Here is a 21,430-nt window from a genome sequence, read left to right as displayed (position 1 = left end):
AAAAATAGAGAGAATCTGATTGGATGCTATAGGCAACACGTGCACTTTTTCAAACCCGCAATTTAGTAAATTTACCCCCAGGAATCTATACTGAGACATATAAATGTTTTCTTTTCAAAATTTTGCTCATTATTTTCTATTGGGTCAATGAAATAGAAGAATTGGTACATAGGAAAATTAACACCCAAATGGGGAACACATTATTAAAATAATATATATATATATTTAGAATATGCAAAAAAGAAAATATATACAATTTTATTATGTGTGAAGATTAGTGGAGAAATATGAAACATATGAAGGAGGAAAGACATAAATGACTGTGATTTAAATAATTATAATACTCACTGAGGACATTTAGTTGGGTTCCACCTCAAAAAATATACCACAGTGCTTCAGACAAATACTAAAACTAGGCCTCCTGACCTAGTATACCTATGGCATTTCTAACAAAACGAGCCAAGCTAAAATTTGAAATAGACTAGTCTAAAATGTGTTCATGTCTGTCTTATCTAACCGCTGACTTCATCTCTATGGTGATCTATGCAATAACTTTATATAATGTACAATGTTATGATGTTGCTAAAGTAGAATCACACCTTGATAACATAAATTGGATTCTGGTTCAATCACTTGAAAAGCCCAACTATAACCTAAAATGTAATAAAATGTAAATGTATACCCTCAGGATGAGATATCTCTAAACATATATTTAACAGCAGTTAAAAGTCTTTTGCCCCATTATACCTGTTATAATTTTGCTTTGTAATGGTTGTTGGCTCCCAGTGACACTTGTCTAAATACAATTCTAGAAATTACTTCATACAGTAGTGTTAATAGGGTAAACTGGTACTATGTGGCCATATAGTCATGATCCAATATTATGCCCACAGCGCAGACTCTATTGCAATTAATTTTTTGGTAACAGCTAAATATCTCTCACAGTATTGGTGGTAAATAAATGTGGCATATTTAGTCGGTTGTTATAGTATACATACTATAAAATATTATCTTACAATGAAAATGATTATGACAGCCTTAGAAATGTATATCATCAAGAAGAGATTTGAGTAAACATATTGTTGAACAGCAGTAAAAATATTTTATCAACTTTTATATTTAATATTTTTGCTTTATAATGGTTGAATGCTCCCTCTGACACTTGTCTAAATAGTATTCTAGACCCTAAACTCCTTGATACGGTATTGTGAATAAGGTAAATTGGCACTCTTGGGTTATATAGTAATCATCCACTATTATGCTCAGGTTACTGACACTACAAAAAAAACCCAACTCTCTCTTTCTGGAAATACCTAAATACAATAACTACACTGGCACAGGGACTGTATTTAAACTGTTACTTGTTGCAATGTGACACTGTAAAAAGTGTACTGTTCAGTTGTACTAGTATTCACTTTTTATTTGTGTTTTTGTTTTAGAATACTAGATAACTAGTGTAATGTCTTTTTTGGCAACATTGATGTAGAAGAATTAACAGAGAGCCCCTTTGAAAAACTGTATAATTAATTTCACTATAGCTGTAAATAATCTGAATTTTATAAATAATGTCAAGAGCAAATGCTTTTCAAACTTTTACAATTTCATAAAAATAAATTATTTTAAGAAACTCAACTAACATAGCAAATGATTTAAATATTGCTAGTTCTATAGTGTTAGGATGGAAAAATAATCACATTATCAACACAGACAAATGTAATTAGCGTGAGATATATTTACATTATCTTGAAAGACTTCATGTAATACCAAAGATTTATTTTTCTAACATTGCATGTTTTTTCGTTTGGGTCTATGAAATATAGAGATTAGTATACAGAATGTTAAAAGACATACAGAATTGTGAAAACATTTTTGAAAAAACTGATAATTTTAAAAGATTAATAAAACAAGATAGATCTAATTTAATGAGGTATGAAGAAATATGATATATATGAAGTAGTGAAGACATAATTGAATGTGATTTGGTAATTATAGTACTTACTTGGGACATTGAGTTGGGTTCCATCTCCAAAACTCCACCACAGTGATATATAGCTGTACAAAAACTACAATGTCTTCTGTTCAAGGGCATATTCAATATTGCTGGAACTAGAGAAGCCAGTCTCAGATATGGGGATAACTGTTGGAGGTGTTAAACCATTGTACTGATAAACCTCAAAGATCATTTATTATAAACTTTGCTATCCCTCTCATAATGTATCTTTAGTAGGCCATTTTATATGGTTTATTCATTGGTGAATCAATCTAAGTGACTTGCTCAGTAATGATTGCACATGTTATGAATCAGTTTAACCCTCCGAAATTTAGTTTTTATGCGTTCTTGGGGGAAGATTGAAAAAACTTGTTATCCATCTCCACATGTTATCAACCCAGTTTTAGACCATTATATCATCAATTGACTGTATTTCTTTTAATAGCATGGGTGTAAATGTTATAAATCATTGTGTAATATTATGCTTAGAATTCCTTGTAGCTCATTGAGATAATTATTTACTGGAAATGCTAAGGTGAGGGATAGGTTGGTGGTAGAGTCAGATTATCCCAATATCAGTGCCATGTACCCTTATGGCTTTATTACGTGAGGATACTCAATGTAACTGGAAAGGAATTGGTGAAACCAGTTACTTATGGATACCCTTTATTATTACCATGTAATGGTTTACATTTTCTAATGGATGTAATTCTTATTGTAATGTAAAGTTTGTTTTTTATGCAAAGAACAGGACCCACACATAGGAGCCAGCTCTGTGGGTGATTGAGCACCACAATATTTTCTTTTTTTTAAAAATGTAAAAGTTGTTTTTTTATGGGCATGCACATAGCCTTTATCATTTGTATTATATATTCACCTTATAACATTGATTCTTTTGAGGTGAATGCTGAATAAAATGTTAGGATGCAGGATGTTTCCATTTTATGTGTAGACATTAGCCATCAATACCCCCCTATCTATGTATAGGTAATAGTTTAAGTGATGAATGTTTATGACCATAATATAGTGACAGTAAGCATATTGTAGTCTGATAGGCTACACTTAGAGATGTGATTTATTATATGTTGCACTGAGTAATAACAGATACTTGATAAAGATGCAAATATTTATTGAATGGCTCACAAAGACATTGTGACAGAAAGCAAAATATGGCAATATGGCTATAGAAATTGTGCTAATGAGATCCATTAAAGAGATTTGATTGAAGAGGAAAGTAAGAAGAATACAGAAAATGCAAGAATTCTAAATAAAAATCGTCTGTGAAAAAGGGACTATTTAATATATCAACTGCTTTAAGAGCCACAAACACATTTCATAATATTGTCCCCAAGTTGATCAGCTCAGGTCACTAGAGGATCAGGCAGAAGAGGAGGAGGAATGTTAAGCACACTCTGATCTCTTCAGTGTCTGGACAATGTCTTTGCCCTGATGGGTCACTTTGCAGGTGTAATCCTCATGTTTGATGTACTCAGAGGAGGGCAGAGTGAAGAAACTAATCTTCGTGTACGTGTGGTCACTCTGCTTGCTGAGCGGCGAGATGTGGACTCCATTTGTCTGCTTCACCCCATCCATGTGCCACTCCACTGTCACAGTCTTTGGGTTGAAATCAGTTATAGCACAGAGGAGGGTGGCATTGTCTGTGTTTAACTCTTCCTCAGATGGGGGATAGATAGACACAGTGGGGGGCTTCACTTCACCGGCTGTTGGATTAGAGGAAAATGGACACTGTCAGAATTGGACATATAGTCGGAAAATAAGTTTGAATATCCGCTTTAATGTTTATTACTTTAATTACCTTTGTGGTTTGTCACACTTAAAAATCCAGAGAGTAACCATTTTTTAGTGTAATAAAAAATTAGGTATTACAAGAATATAACACAGATTATAAAATATATAGGTTTTGGAAATTAATATTTCAATTTATTTACATGGTAAGACAGTTAAATATCTCTAACAGCATTGGTGGTTAACAGTTGTGCCAGTTATGGTCAGATGTTGTTATATATTTACTATAAATTATTATATTACAATGAGAATAATAAAACTAAGTAGACAATCTCAGAAATGTATACCCTCAAGAGCACATACTTGTAAATATTTTTATATGGAAGATAAAAGCATTTTGTCTCTTTTAGTTATAAGAATTCTGCATTGTAATGGTGGATGATCCCAACGGACACTTTTCAAAGTATAGTTCTAGACCCTAAATTTATTGATACTGTACGATTAATAAGGTAAACTGACACTATCTGCTCGTATACTGTTGATCTTCTATTATGCTCACAGCACTGACTCTACAAGATACACAACAATTTATTTGTGCAGATTATTAGACACAATAACTACACTGACACAGTTACTTGATTTATAGAGTTATTTGTTCTTATGTGACTTTTAAAATGTGACTTGTGGAATTCCATGGTTATTTATTTTCTACTTCTGTTTTTTACAACTCGGCACAATCAGTCTAATGTCTGCAAATCCAGTCTGGCAGTGACTATCTTGAAGAATTTATATTGCATTCAAGCAGAGCATAGTCTAGCTAATATGTGCAATACATTTCTCTATAGCTGCAAATATTGTAAAATATCTACATAATGTCAGAGCGCAAATAGTTTTTCATGCACTTACAGTTTCAGAAAAATTATTTATTTTAAGAAACTCAACTGACATAACAATTGTTTTCACTACTGGTAATTGTACAGTGTTAGTAAAGTGAACAATTAGAAATTCAATACAGAAAAATGTAATTAGTATATTTACTAAACTTTGATTTTGAAAAGAAAAAGTGGAGCTGTTGCCTATAGCAACCAATCAGATTGTAGCTATCATTTTGTAGAAAGTAGTAAATTAAATATAGAGAGAATCTGATTGGATGCTATAGACAACATCTGCACTTTTTCAAACCTGCAGTTTAGTAAATATACCCCCAGGAATCTATAATGAAATATATAAATGTTTTCTTTTCAAAATTTTGCTCATTATGTTCTATTGGGTCAATGAAATAGAGAAATTAGTACATAGAAAGGAAAATAACACCCACATGGGGAACACATTATTAAAAATGATATACATATTTAGAATAATAAAAAAAATTATATTTTCTTTTTTGCATATGTGTGAAGATTAGTGGAGAAATATAAAACAAATAAGGGAGGAAAGATATAAATGACTGTGATTTGAATAATTATAATACTCACTGAGGACATCCATTTGGGTTCCCACTCCAAATATATACCACAGTGCTTCAAAGTAATACAAAAACTAAGCCTCCTGACCTAGTATACCTATGGCATTTCTGACACAGCGAGCCAAGCTAAAATTTGGAATAGACTAATCTAAAATGTGTTCATGTCTGTCTTATCTAACCGCTGACTTCATCTCTATGGTGATCTATGCAATAACTTTATTTAATGTACAATGTTATGATGTTGCTAAAGTAGAATCACACCTTGATAACATAAACTGGATTCTGGTTCAATCACTTGAAAAGCCCAACTATTAACTAAAGTGTAATAAAATGTAAATGTATACACTCAGGATGAAATATCTCTAAACATATATTTAACAGCAGTTAAAAGTCTTTTGCCCCATTATACCTGTTATAATTTTGTTTTGTAATGGTTGATGGCTCCCAGTGACACTTGTGTAAATACAATTCTAGAAATTACTTCATACAGTAGTGTTAATAGGGTAAACTGGCCCTATGTGGTCATATAGTAATGATCCAATATTATGCCCACTGCGCTGACTCTATTGCAATTAATTTACATGGTAACAGCTAAATATCTCTCACAGTATTGGTGGTAAATAAATGTGGCATTTTTAGTCAGTTGTTATAGTATACGTACTATAAAATATTATCTTACAATGAAAATTATTATGACAGCCTTAGAAATGTATATCGTCAAGAACAGATTTGAGTAAACCTATTGTTGAACAGCAGTAAAAATATTTTATCAACTTTTATATTTAATAATTTTTCTTTGTAATGGTTGAATGCTCCCTCTGACACTTGTCTAAATAGTACTCTAGACCCTAAACTCCTTGATACGGTATTGTTAATAAGGTAAATTGGCACTCTTGGGTTATATAGTAATCATCCACTATTATGCTCAGGTTACAGACACTACAAAAAAAAACCAACTCTCTCTTTCTGGAAATACCTGGACACAATAAGTACACTGCCTCAGGGACTGTATTTAAACTGGTACTTGTTGTAATGTGACACTGTAAAAAGTGTACTGTTCAGTTGTAGTAGTCGTCACTTTTTATTTGTGTTTTTGTTTTAGAATACACAAATAGTGTAATGTCTTTTATTGGCAATGTTGATGTAGAAGGATTAACAGAGAGCACCTTTGAAAAACTGTATAATTAATTTCACTATAGCTGGAAATAATCTGAATTGTATAAATAATGTCAAATAGCAAATGCTTTTCAAACTTTTACAATTTCATAAAAATAATTTATTTTAAGAAACTCAGCTAACATAGCAAATTATTTAAATATTGCTAATTTTATAGTGTTAGGATGGAAAAATAATCACATTATCAACACAGAAAAATGTAATTAGCGTGAGATATATTTACAATATCTTGAAAGACTAGCAGAGATTTATTTTTCTAACATTGCATGTTTTTTCTTTTGGGTCTATGCAGTAAAGAGATTAGTATACAGAATGCTAAATGACATACATTTATTTTATTACATTGTAATAAAAATGTTTCTGTAAGTCTGTCAGCAATCCAATCCTAAGATAATATATATTTCTATGACACCAAGTTTAATCAGAACATTCAGTCCTACCTCCATGTCCCTTTCAAGTTGCTCAGAATTCCCCACATGACCCCACATGTCACTCAGACCTTCCCACACATATATATTACTATACTATATATTACTGTGTGTATTGTAAAGTGCTGCTGAGTTCGGTGGTGCTAAATAAATAAATAAATAAATATTAATAATACAAATATATATTATTTTTAGCTCCTAAGATAGAATATTTTTATTATTTTTTACCTATATAATACAAGCAGAATTGGTTTAGAAATCAGTGACATTTAAGCTGATGTTGGGACATGTTAGCACATTATCTAACAATAAAGATTACTAGACCTATCTGTACTCCCTTTTATATGGAAACCCTGGTGATGACCTCATCAAGACTTCTGAGACAAGAGGAGGGAGTGATGATTTGCCTGCATAGTGTTTTCTATTAAATATTTAGTAGGAGGGGTCTAATAGCCAACAACCACTTGTTATGGTTCCTTAATGTTATACATGGTCAGTGAGTATGTAATTTTCATAACCAATAAAATATATGTAATGCAGAGACAGAACTAGCGAGCTGTGAGCCCTGGTACAGTAAAACAGACAGGAGAGACCCAGGGCCCACAGCACACTAGTTCCCTGTGCAGTGGGCCCTATTGTCTCAATGGACCCTGTTGCACCCCATACCTGCTGCATCAATGGTAGTTCCGCCATTGATGCAATGCACTTTCATCTGAACAAAATACATTGCAGAGCCCACTGTGATGACTAGTCTTCAATGTTACACCTCTGTACTGTCCAAAATACATTGCATACTCATTGCATACTTTATCTGCTTTCCAGTATACAATCCACAGATCATCCCTGATATTCAATATGCAACCTAAAGTCCCTTCTTTTGTCCGGTATATATTGCAGAGCCACAAATGTTGTCCAGTAATACCATTGAAATACTAAATCTGATGTCAAGTATGCTATCCAGATCCCTGTTTGGATGTGTTGTATAGAAAGCCAAACTCCCTCTGAACAGATGTCACTCACCTTAGCAAAGCATGATAGTAATGCAGTGTGGAATTTGGATATAAAATGTGACAATGGCTGCTGGAAAATTCAATGAGGTAAAGCGGATAAGGCATCACATGTCCCGCCCTGTACTACTCTGTGTCACAGCTAATTCCATGCAGCCCAGAGCTATGAAAAAAAAATCTTAAACATGACAAAAATGTCTAAATGTCTAAAATGAGAATGAGAGTGGATTTTACTAAAGTTTGTTACTGATGGGTGGATATAAGTTAAGGGATTTGGGCACCAACAGCGATGTACAGTAACATAGTATCATATTTTACACATATTTGGTCCATTAAATATATTAATTAATATTATTGTAGACAATTTCAACTTTGCTTCTTACCTTGATTATGACCTGCTGTAGCTAGTATCACTCAATCCTTATCACGGTACAGTACATCCTTTGTGTGGTCCTTTGCAACACAATTGTAACTGCTTAAAGAATATCAAGTTTGGACATAGTTTATTATTAATCCATAGAATAGAAGTCCCAGGCCAGCTTCTGATGTCAGTTGAAAAGAAGTAAAATTAATACTTCAGTCCTCACGGTTGATACACATTTCCCTTTGTGTAGATTAGCTGTCAGTGATTGACAGACAGAACACTCCTAGAGATATGGAGCTGACAGCTGTAACTGACAGATACAGTAGTTATGCACCATTAGCAGAGCAGTCATATGAAGAGGATCTGTCTGAGCAATATGGATGGCTTTACATTGCTGTCAGAGGTTTGGTAAATGTTGTTATTTTCTCCTGCACAATTCCCATCCAATAGCACACAGAGCTGTGGGATGGCGTCCTGCACACCTTCAGCTGTACTTGCTGGCTAAAATGTATTTTCTAGCATAAGGCAGAGGAAGATTTAGTATTAGCCGGAGCAGATCTGTGCTTAGGGGTGGCAGAGACAGATTGGCATTTCTCTCCCAGTATCTACATCAAATTTTCTTCCTTTTACTAGTAAACACATGTGAATAAAGGGAATGAGAAAAATAAAATGATGTGAGTTAATATGAGTGTTATTATTTTCTGCTAAGGGAAAGGACTGGCAAAGAGAATTTCTGTGAAAAAGAGGTGTGGCTATTGGATGGTAAAATACAGTGGAGGGCAACCCAATATACTTCCCGCGGCCCTCTAGCCTTCAAGAGGGCAAGGGCAGCACTTCCACACTCCCATATTACTCATCCCAATATGAACCTCCATGCCCACCTCCTCTAATATTCCACCACATGCTACTCAGATCTGCCCACATGCCCCTCACTTTTCCACTTTTCAACCTTTAATTGGTGCTAGGATCAGACATAAGTTGAATGCCAATAGAACATTTTTACAAAAGTATTATCTGTGCAGCTAAAACAATTGGGATATTGTCTTTGTCAACTAATATGCACTTTCTAAACCGAAGCTGTTGTTGAAACACATTGGGCCTGATACTCAGTCGGATTCATATGCATTACATTTGAAAAAAAACTGCACGTAAAAAAAAATAGTGTGTTTAAGCTCATATGGGCAGGGCCACCTTAACTACTTTATGGGCCCCCGGGCAATGCAGTGTACCGGGCCCCTAAAAAATAAATAAATATATATATATATATATATATATATATATATATAGTGTGTGTGTGGGTGTAAAAAAAATATATATAATCACTTTTTTTTACACACATTATATATATATATATATATATATATATATATATATAGGGGCCCCCTTAACTTACCTTAAGTCCGATCCTCTTCTTTTTTCCGTGCCGCTGAGTCTCTTCTGCCCTCTTCCGTGCTGTGGTTGCAGTGAATGCTGGGCGTGACATCATGCCCAGCATTCACTGCGAGCACAGCATGGAAGAGGGGACCAGGTAGGGAGCCGGATCACCGCTGATGTGACCGCAAGGTAAGTATTTTGGCTAAGACATAAACATTGCAAGATGAGTCCAGATCAGCACCAGTAGCATATTCACAAGGTTTATGTCAGGTATACGGCAGATACACTTACCCCTAAATCCACCCTGAAAGTACAGGTGCATGTAGCATTAAGTACGCTTGAATAAGAATGTAACACGGCGTTCAAAACCCAGATGACTGATAAATATCAGTGGTAAAAAACATCTCACAGGTCACCACATTAAATGCATAAAACGTGTATTAAGCTTAACAATTCAGCTGGCGATCTGTGACAAATTCACAGATCACCGGCTGAATCGCTAAGCTTAATTAATGAGCCAATGAATGCACAGTTTAAAAAGGATATCGGCCACTACGGAGTCATTTTATTTTTCCCTCTAAAGAAGTTACATTGTAATGAAACGCGTTAGCAAGTTTTATGATATTCAGTTTGAACCTTTTAGCTGATCTTGCATGACTTCCATCCGGCTATATCCCTTTACCACCAATGCTGTATGCTCAAAATTCAAGATTTCACCAATCATTACCGTGAGTGACGGACATCTACTATCATCATGAGATCCTCTATATTTACCTATCCAGCCATCTTTCCATGTTGTTACGTATCCGAGAGTGCCGGCCAGACAGCTTCACAGTGCCGACGGGCTCACAATATTGTAGTCTTTGGTGATCAGAGCTGGTGTGGCTCCCAGAGATCGGGTCTCCAGTTTCAAGGCAGCAACCAATTCTCATTATCAATACGGATTTCTGCTAGCTCTATTTGAGTGATCTCACGGACACTTTGCATTGTTCGCACTACAGTTTTGTGGATACTTATATTTTACTACACTGAACGGATGCTTATGGAGTAGTGCTAAGACCAGCACACATATATATGTGGAAGAAATTGTACGACTTCTATGACCTTGTATCATTTGCCAGAGATTTTTTGAATTCTACCAGCACTTATATGTGGGTGCTGATTGAAACTGTTCACATAACTAATTTTACTCTCAGTAAAAGGTGTGACTGATCCGTTGCAATAAGTGTATATTATTTATCAGACACGGTATCCGTTCCATATTGAAATATTTAGTCCCTGAGGACTAGTTACAGTGCTCTTCAGGTATTATAGCTATTGTTCTGTTAATGTGCGTATCGTCGCTAACCAATAACGATTGTCGAACCTCGATTTGTGTTTCCAAAGCACAAAGATTTATTCGCAATAAGTGGAAAAATATGCTCAAGCGAAGTAATAGTAAATACAGCCGTTACTTATCGCAGGCGCTCTGGATCCAGTGCAGTCATTCAATCCTGAAGTCTGGGGACAAGATGTCTGCACTCTGGATCACAAGCTGCTGCTTATATACACAATCAAATACAGTAATACAATGAAGATGGTATGGCTTGCATCTATTGGTCCTGGTCTCAGGAATGTCCAAGGGGTCGTCAATCATTGGCTGGTTCATCCTAAGGAATCCAAAGGAGGGGGTCATCTCTGCAGGGGGTATGCTCTGCTCTTCCCGCCAGGATTCCTTAGTCTTAAGTAGTTCATAATTCCCTATCATTCATAACTTGCGTATGCACTCTGCGATTCCCTCGCAGAGTGAACCAAACAGTAGGATATGTAACAAGGTTCATTATGATACCACTCATGATGTTATTCCTTTAACCCGTTCCGTGTATTTCACTAATATGCATGTAACTCTGATATAACATATAAATACTACTATATTTCGACATAACTGACTATGTGTTGCAACTACCATTAATGTGTACTATTTTATAAGTATGCGTGTTTGTGCGAATGTATGGTAAAAGACCAATTACTGTTGCTGCCACGTGTAGTGGATGCGTACGCCCTTTCACGCCGTAGCGTGCCCTTGTACGTCGATGCGTACCGTACGCATCTTTTCAAACAAAGACAACCAAGTTTGCTAGACTTTAATTGAAATGACTTTATCCAATTTGCTGACTTCGACAGCTCCACCCTTTGATAGTGTAATAAACTATCACCCAATCACCGCTTCAAGTTCAGGATTATACAATACTTCTTCACAGACCATGATCTCAGTATCTGGTACCACCCTTTCAGTCTCTTTCTCAGTGTTACTCCCATGAGACCGTTTTCCACACTTCAACACAGTAGGAACACATTTGACAACTAAACCAATTGCTAAGATGACACCCAGTATAAGGAGAAGGAGCTTACCTACACTAGCAACCATTTCCTGTACCCACTCCCCCAGACCGGAGAACCATTTTGCTGGGTTCAACCATGAGAACCAACCCGCCACCTTTTCCCCGACCTCATATAACGAAGAATTATGGCTCTTTCGAAATTCCCATTTCAGCTGCAAAATTTCATCCATCTTCCGGTCTATAACCTCTTTAGGGTCTTCCGTATTATTAGTAATGTATGTGCAACATTTGACACCGAACTGGGTGGCCAGTGTCACACAGTACCCACCAGTAATAGAGGTGAGATAATTTAGTACCAGTCTATGTTGCACCAACTCCTTTTTGTACGCTTGTAGCTCCCTTCCAGTATACCTGAAAGTGTCATCATACATCTCGGTGATATTATCTATTAATTTAGCTAGGTCTTGGATATATTTAAAGTTTAATGTTCCCCGAGCGGTCCTGGTGAGATCTAGAGCAACCATAACTTGGAAACCAGCAGTTTCACTAATCAATTTTGTAGCTATGGGTTCCTCACCAGGAATCATATTTCTCTTGCCACGGTGTTCATACTGTGTGTGTATGTATGGTGGTGATGTAGTCTTGTGAATATATACCATTTCTTCATGAGTAATAGTCATGATTTCAGGAACCAGTTTAGCTATGAAACACAAGCCCTTGGAACTCGGAGTCACCCAGGAATAAGCTTTCCTTCCACAAACAAAATACACATCATCAGGGAGAACATAAGGAACAGTATGCCCATGAATTATATCACACAGAGTTTTGATAAAACTACCCATGCCTAGTGTCTCCATCTGCTCTAGACACGTGTCGGCATTTATGATATTTTCACATTTATCTGTAGAGACTTTTCCAATAGATACCTTCTTATGTTTGGTTATACGCCCTAACTTGTGACTTCCATCAGCATTCCTGCCTAGTAGTGACCTTGTGAGTCTCTCTCTAAAATGAGTGTGGCGAGCCATTGTCTGATCTGATAGGTCAGCCTCCCAATTCTCCAGGCACTTTGCATGAGATATGTTTAGGCACAGCAAAGATCTGCCTATGGAGTATTGTCGAAGCGTCAGACTAGGGGACCTAGTGTTATTGTACCTCCCTTCTATGGGCCTCCCACCCCTTAATTCGAGTACTTCGGATATGTTTAGCGGGAATGGCACTAGTCCTATGTTATGCTGCCCTTGAGGAACGTGAGAGCACACCCAACATTCAGTTTGGTTTAGCACCTTACCCACCAGGGAGTGATAATCCTCCAAAGGATGCCCGCCTATATTCAGAGTACTGGGGGACTGGCATCGTTGGATGCATCTCTCGTCAACTAGGGAGTTGCAGAACTTGCAGATACAATACTCATCAGACAATAGCCCCTCACACTGCCTCCGAGTTCCTGAGCTAGCAGACCTTTTCATAACCCCTGGACCAAGTTTGATAATGGGCTGCTCAGGATATCCTATTAACTTTTCTTCGGCCTCTATTTCATCCGTATCACTCCCAGAACTCTCCTCCGTCCTCCATCCTCCTTCACAAAAATAGAATGTCCTAGAAAAAGTAAAAACAAGGAAAATCCTGGAACAAAAGAAAAACAAAAACCGCCACTCCATCGCTGGAAAGATAGTTCTGAGGCAACGTCTCTGGTTCAGGTGTCTCAACTGCAGGCTTTAGGTCTCCCGGAACAGGCTCACAAGTGACAGCTCTATGTCGTCGGTCTGAGTCTTGTCTTGCACTTTCTCCGGATTATGGACTCTCCTGCAGTGGGTGGAATGGACCCAAGTGTCTCTCTCTGCAACCTTCAGTGATGTAGTACTGGTCAGCAGCACTTGGTACGGGCCTTCCCAACGGTCTGTTAAACAACCTGAACGTAAGAAATTGCGGATCATAACATAGTCTCCAGGTTCAACATCATGACAGTTCGTCTCTGGCATACCAGATGACAGCATTTTTAGTTTTTGTTGTTGTTGTTTCAGCTGTCTACTCATTCTTATAAGATATTGTACAGTCACTTCATTATTACACTTTAAGTCGTCTTGTGGACTCACGATCAAATGAGGTTGTCGTCCGAACAGTATCTCAAAGGGGGACAGATTAAGAGGAGGTCTAGGAGTGGTTCGAATGCTGTGGAGGACCAACGGCAAAGCCTCAGGCCATGCCAACCCAGTTTCAGCCATTATCTTACCTAGTTTGTTCTTTATAGTACCATTTGCTCTCTCCACCTTACCACTGGCTTGTGGTCGGTAAGGAGTGTGAAGTCTGCTACTGATTCCCATGAGTTTACACATATTTTGGAAGACATCACCAGTAAAATGGGTACCCCTATCACTTTCAATGATTCTAGGGATACCGAACCTACACACAAAGTCTTGTACAATTTTCTTTGCAGTGAACACAGCAGTATTAGTGGCTGCCGGATATGCTTCTACCCAACCGGAAAACACATCAATACACACTAACACATACTTTAGATTCCTGCACGGTGGTAGTTGGATATAGTCAATTTGTATTACCTGAAAAGGTCCGTCTGTAGGAGGGATGTGGGATGGCTCAGTTGGAATAGTTTTCCCAACATTTTTCCTCAAACAAGTAAGACATGACATTGCTTTCTTACCAGCTTGAGAGGAAAATCCGGGAGCACACCAGTATGCTCTCACCAGTTTGCACATACCTTCTTTACCCAGGTGAGTCAGGCCGTGTGCTGCTTCAGCCAGGCTTGGATAGTATGTTCGGGGAGCTACAGGCTTACCTTGTCCATCCCTCCAGAGTCCTGAGGACTCTTGACCACATCCCTTCGCCTTCCAGTCGGCCTTCTCCTGCAGGGAACACAAATCTTGCATTTCAATTAATTTCTGCGTGTCTAATGTCTGAAAAACCATCATAGTCTCGGTCGATACAATCATAGGTTGCCCTGCTGCCCATTTAGCAGCTTCGTCTGCCCTGTTGTTGCCCAATGACACTGGGTCTTCTTCAAAGGTATGGGCTTTGCACTTTATGACGGCTACTGTTCTGGGTAACTGTATCGCTGTCAGAAGTCCTTTTATGTGTTGTGAGTGTGCCACTGGTGTACCTGCTGCTGTCGTAAAGTTTCTAAGACGCCAAAGGGCCCCAAAATCGTGCACTACCCCGAAGGCGTACCTAGAGTCAGTATATATATTGGCTGATTTACCCTCTGCCAGTTGACACGCTCTCTTTAGTGCTACTAGTTCCGCCACCTGGGCTGAGTGAGGTGGACCAAGGGGTTCAGCTTCTACCACATCCTGATCGTCTACAACAGCGTAACCAGTACATAGCTCTCCTGTCTCTGTCTGTCTATGGCAACTTCCGTCTGTATAAAACGTAAAATCTACATTTTCTAAGGGGGTGTCACGTATGTCGGGTCTTGCAGTAAAGGTCTGATTCAGGTGTTCCATACAGTCATGCGTGTCAGTATTCTTGCCTAACTCATCATCAACCAGGGTCTCCTCACCTCCCACCCTTTGTGTCTCTTGAGACACATACGGAAGGTATGTAGCTGGATTTAGGGTGCTACATCGTTTGATGGTGATGTTTGAGGGTGCCATCAGGGCTAGTTCCCACTTTGTGAATCTAGCTGAAGAAACATGTCTGGTTTGGGCTGAATTTAACAGAGCTGATACAGCATGGGGTGTATAGATGGTTGAATTATGTCCTAATACTACATCCTCGCTCTTACTTACTAGAAGGGCCGTTGCTGCTACACTTCTGAGACATGTTGGGAGTGACCTTGCCACATTGTCTAATTGTGCACTGTAGTATGCTACCGGTCTACTAGCGTCACCATGTTTCTGTACGAGGACACCTGCTGCACAGCCATCAGCTTCTGTACAAAATAGCTCAAAAGGCTTTTCATAATCAGGTATTCCCAATGCAGGTGCTCTTGTCAGACTATCTTTAAGGTTAAAGAACGCTTGCTCTGACTCTTCTGTGTGTACGACACGTTCTGGTTTTGAGGAAGAGACTAGCTCCTGCAATGGTAATGCCAGAATAGAAAAACCTGGGATCCATGACCTACAGTATCCACACATCCCCAAGAAAGTACGAATCTGCTTCTGGCTCTGTGGCAGGGTCATGTGTTGTATGGCCTCAATTCTGTCGGTTGTCAGGTGTCTTAGCCCTTCAGTGAGGCAATGTCCTAAGTATTTGACCTTAGTCTGACATGGTTGTAATTTATCCTTTGCCACCTTGTGCCCTGTTTGTGAAAGATGAAGCAACAACAATTTAGTATCATGTAAACATGACATAAAAGAATCAGAGCACAACAACAAATCGTCCACATATTGAATTAGAACAGACCCATTGTGGGGTTGAAAGGATTGCAAACAGTCATGTAAGTCTTGGGAGAAAATACTGGGGCTGTCAATGAACCCCTGGGGTAGTCTGGTCCATGTGTATTGCACTCCCCTGTAGGAGAATGCAAAAAGGTATTGGCAGTCAGGGTGAAGAGGGACTGAAAAGAAAGCAGAACATAGATTAATGACAGTAAAATGACTGGCAGACGGTGGAATCTGCATGAGGATGACAGCTGGATTCGGCACTATGGGGAATTGGCTCTCAACAACTTTGTTAATTCCCCTTAAGTCCTGGACTAATCTATAGCCCCCCCCCCCCCACTCTTCTTCACAGGGAAAATGGGACTATTTGCTGTACTGGCTGTACGAATTAAAATCCCTTGTTGTAACAGCCTCTCAATAACAGGATATACCCCTAGTTCCACCTCCGGTTTTAATGGATACTGTGGGATTTTTGGAGCTATCCTACCACTTTTTAGATTGACCACCACAGGGGCTACGCTTGCCATCAGTCCAGTGTCCTGTCCATCTCTGGTCCATAGGGAACCTGGTATTTCCAGCAACATCCCATTTACTTGAGATGGACTTTGTTCTATAACGGGAGAGTGTAACATTAACCTTTGAGGGGTGTCCAATATGTCCTGTACCTCATGTGCAACCTTCTCGGGTATATCTAGGAACACACCATCTGAAGTACAGTATATGACACATCCCATTTTACATAACAAGTCTCTCCCTAGCAAGTTAGTAGGAGCCGCTGCAGCCAAGAGAAACAAATGCTTAGTATGCAGAGGCCCGATAGTAACTTCGGCGGGTTTAGTTAGAGGATAATGTAACACTTTTCCCGTCACCCCCATAGCTGGAATAGTTTTGCTGGTCACCTGTAGATTTAAAGGAGAGGTTATCACAGATCGGGCCGCCCCTGTATCTACAAGAAAAGTTTGTTTCCTGCCAGCTATGTCAACTATCATTGTTGGTTCTTCACCCTGACTCTCAGTTAACCTCACTGGCTGTAGACTACAGGTATGACCTGACCCCTAGCGCTGACTATTGATTTCCCGCGCAGCATTTGCTGCCGTAATATGCGCGGGTAAATGTGAGTCTTCTAGTCTATGTGAATCCTTTCTTGGAGGATATCTATGTGACCCACCCCTATGTGTATTGAGTCTTTCTTTATTACAATCTCTCCTGTAATGTCCTTCCTCGTTACAGTTGAAACACCTGATCACTTTAGGTTTCCTGTTATAAGGGTTTTATGCTGGTGGTCGTGTGTGCACCCCTTCTAGAGCCTGTATACTTACCGTCATTAACTTATCACTTTTCTCTTCCCTTTTTCTAAAAAGGTTCTTGTCATGCTCCACAGCAGACTCCCTAAGGAAGTCTACCGTGACGCCTCTCCAATTAGGTAGTGTGGTTTGTACTCTCGTTTTTAAATTTTCCCTAAGGCCATCCATCAGTACCCCTACAGCTACCTCTCTGTGATGTGGGTCCTCACTTATGTTGGATATCCCAGTAAATCGTGCGATCGCTGTTATAGCTCTAGCAAAGTAATCTGAGGCAGTTTCACTATCCTTTTGTTTAATGGTGAAAATCTTACTCCAATTTACCACTACTGGAAAACAGATGGCTAAGTGTTTGACAATTTGTTCTATATTCCGTTGGTTAATCTCATCAGTCAAGGTGTCATCTTCCTCCAACAAACAATCTCCAATAAATTTTTGTATGTTAGTATTGGGAGGAAGACACGCCCTCAACACTACCCGCCAATCCTTACTGGTTGGTTCGTGAGCATTCCCTAAGTCTTTAACAAATTTCTGACATTTAGCTAACTCCTTTCTAGGGTCCGGGAATTCAGTCATAATGGAATGTAATTCTGATCTAGTCCAGGGACAATGCATTGTAACATTTCTTAAAGGAACTACACCATCCTTATCTGGTTTCCCATTGGGAACCGATATTGTGCGGACCGGGAACACACCCTCTGGTACACTAACTTCAGGGGACGCTACAGAATTTACAGGCCCTAGATTTAGAACACTTTCACTCCTAGTGATCACGCTACTCTCACCTATCTCAGCCATTTTCTCATACTTGCGCTGAGCCTCTAGTACATTAACAGCATGGGCAATGGCCGAAATCACAGTGGGTTCATCTTCAGATACACTTGATTGAAACGGATTTAAAACAGGGTACAACTTAGTAATTTTTCTATTTTCAGTTTTAACAACGGCTGTACTTACCCCTCCCGCCACATAAGGTGGCGGGGGCGCGCTTGCGCTGAGTTCGCCACGCTTCTCAATGGTTACATCCGCCTCGCGCGCGCTTTTCGCCACGCCTATTTCCGGTTTGCATTCGCTGCTCTGCCACGTGTTACCTTCCATTTGCCACAATTTTAAACAATCATTATATCTATTTCTCTTTTTCGTTGACTTGATCAACCATATTTTATCTTTTACAGTATTTAGTACCTCTGCATTAAAACTCCCTATTGTTGGGAAAGGCCCATCACAAGCTTTGGTCATCCCGACCCACGTGTCACAATACACAGTTGCATATGCACCATATTTCTTACACATGAGAAACCTCGCTGAACCAATAGGGCCTTCCTTAGGCAGTACACTGACCATCTCTAGCGTATGCTTAGCACTCATGTTGAACAATATACCTTCTACCCGGACCACAGACACACCGCAATGCTCTGTTCTTTCCGGCCAAATGTGAAATACAGACACACCGCAATGCTCTGTTCTTTCCACCTAATAATTTCAACTATGTTGCTATACTCACCGCTAGAGATCTATAATGCTCGGTGAACGTATTTCCTTTAGCCGCGCTCACTCGCTTTTCTCGCCCCTGGCGAGGGTCCCTAATACAGAAATATCACTGTGGGCCCCAAGGGCTATCAGCTCCTCGATACCCTGCCTCAACCACAAAAATCTGCTGAGTTTATTATCGCTGGGAGCGCAAGTTAATACAATCAACCTGCCTTTCCAGTATAATTCCTCCTAGCTGCTTCACCAATTCGCACTAACGGTGCGACCGGATCACACTGCCTACCAATACTAATTATTAGCAAACCTTGCGATCTATTGGTAGCGCTTTGCGAAAACCCAGTTTTCGCATTCGGTATACCTGCCCTGTATACCGTCCTTCAGTTGGGCAATCCGCCTCGTCAGACAGCAACTGAGCACCTCAACAATAAAACAGTGTATCTACGTTACAACATCACACACTATACACCTTTTCTGCGCAGAAAATCAAAAGTTCCCAACAATAGTAATAATGTCTCAGAGGCTTTCACAAGTAATTATACTATGCATGTATAATAACTATCAAAACGATTGTTTAACCACGTGGCAAGTTTACCGGAAGTTCGCGTACGCAGCAGGAAGTACACATACACTAAACAATGCAATACAGTTAAAACGCACAATGACAGAAAAAAGAAACAGTTTTCTCTTTTGTCCCTAGGTTCTAGTTAGCGTGCCCTAGATAATGCAAAACGGACATTCGGTTTCGCAACACAGAGTAAAATTCAGGTTTTGAACACCATGCGTTCTTACCCGTTTATGACGCGTCTCCACCCTTTGTTGAGGAACCGAAATCCGTTGGTCTTGCGTATCATCGGTAACGAAACCTCCAAAGCTCACGAGCCCCCAAATTGTTAATGTGCGTATCGTCGCTAACCAATAACGATTGTCGAACCTCGATTTGTGTTTCCAAAGCACAAAGATTTATTCGCAATAAGTGGAAAAATATGCTTAAGCGAAGTAATAGTAAATACAGCCATTACTTATCGCAGGCGCTCTGGATCCAGTGCAGTCATTCAATCCTGAAGTCTGGGGACAAGATGTCTGCACTCTGGATCACAAGCTGCTGCTTATATACACAATCAAATACAGTAATACAATGAAGATGGTATAGCTTGCATCTATTGGTCCGGGTCTCAGGAATGTCCAAGGGGTCGTCAATCATTGGCTGGTTCATCCTAAGGAATCCAAAGGAGGGGGTCATCTCTGCAGGGGGTATGCTCTGCTCTTCCCGCCAGGATTCCTTAGTCTTAAGTAGTTCATAATTCCCTATCATTCATAACTTGCGTATGCACTCTGCGATTCCCTCGCAGAGTGAACCAAACAGTAGGATATGTAACAAGGTTCATTATGATACCACTCATGAGGTTATTCCTTTAACCCGTTCCGTGTATTTCACTAATATGCATGTAACTCTGATATAACATATAAATACTACTATATTTCGACATAACTGACTATGTGTTGCAACTACCATTAATGTGTACTATTTTATAAGTATGCGTGTTTGTGCGAATGTATGGTAAAAGACCAATTACTGTTGCTGCCACGTGTAGTGGATGCGTACACCCTTTCACGCCGTAGCGTGCCCTTGTACGTCGATGCGTACCGTACGCATCTTTTCAAACAAAGACAACCAAGTTTGCTAGACTTTAATTGAAATGACTTTATCCAATTTGCTGACTTCGACAGCTCCTAAGGTTCAACTCTACCAGCTTCATTTGTTTTTTAGTCTAGTACTCGTGTGCTTAATTGATATTGATGATTTGTATATTTATTGTGTTTATATATAAGAAATGTTTTATGCCTTTCATTTTGTGATCTGTGAGATATTTTTACCACTGATATATATAAGTCATCTTGGTTATGAGTGCTGTGTTGCATTGTTATTCTTGGTTATTTATTTTGAAGGTTGGCAACCTCCAGTTTCTACAACTGCTTGACCCAGATTGATATATTGATTGTCACTATATATTTTGGCGCCATATAGAAGGTTATTTGCTTTTATAAAGTACGCTTGGTTGCAAATGTACAGTGCAGCATATCCCATATTTCTGAATAAATACTGCTCACAATTAACAAGGACCTCTTACATCAGTGATCTGCAACCTAATACACTTCAGAAGGACGGGCGGCCCTATAAACTACAACCACACGTTACCCTACATTGAATCAAAGAAAGAGACAACTATCTGTAATAACATGCAGTATGTTATATAAGCGGTACAAGCTATAACATAAAAATCTGGCAATAAAGGAGGAAGGAGCTTGGGCCACAGATGACGGCTCAGAGGGCTGCACATGTCCCATTGACCGCCTGTAGCCCGTCACTGCATTACATTAGCAATGCGTATTTCTTGTGTGCTGCCACATCCCCATTAGAAACTGTTA

At 39.0% G+C, this 21,430-nt stretch overlaps 2 gene segments (V, D, J or C); both read right to left on the bottom strand.

Moving 5' to 3' along the window:
- Positions 1-21,430, bottom strand: part of LOC142160850 (immunoglobulin lambda-1 light chain-like) — a 241,875-nt gene that overhangs the window by 6,658 nt on the left and 213,787 nt on the right.
- LOC142160888 (immunoglobulin lambda variable 3-27-like) overlaps positions 3,103-21,430 on the bottom strand; it is an 82,838-nt gene continuing 64,510 nt past the window's right edge. Inside the window, 1 exon segment of the V gene segment in view lies at positions 3,103-3,711. Within this exon segment, the coding sequence occupies positions 3,392-3,711 (320 nt within the window).

Source organism: Mixophyes fleayi, chromosome 1 (assembly GCF_038048845.1).
Source record: "Mixophyes fleayi isolate aMixFle1 chromosome 1, aMixFle1.hap1, whole genome shotgun sequence".
Classification (NCBI taxonomy): Eukaryota; Metazoa; Chordata; class Amphibia; order Anura; family Limnodynastidae; genus Mixophyes; species Mixophyes fleayi.
This window is presented reverse-complemented; position numbering and strand designations above follow the sequence as displayed.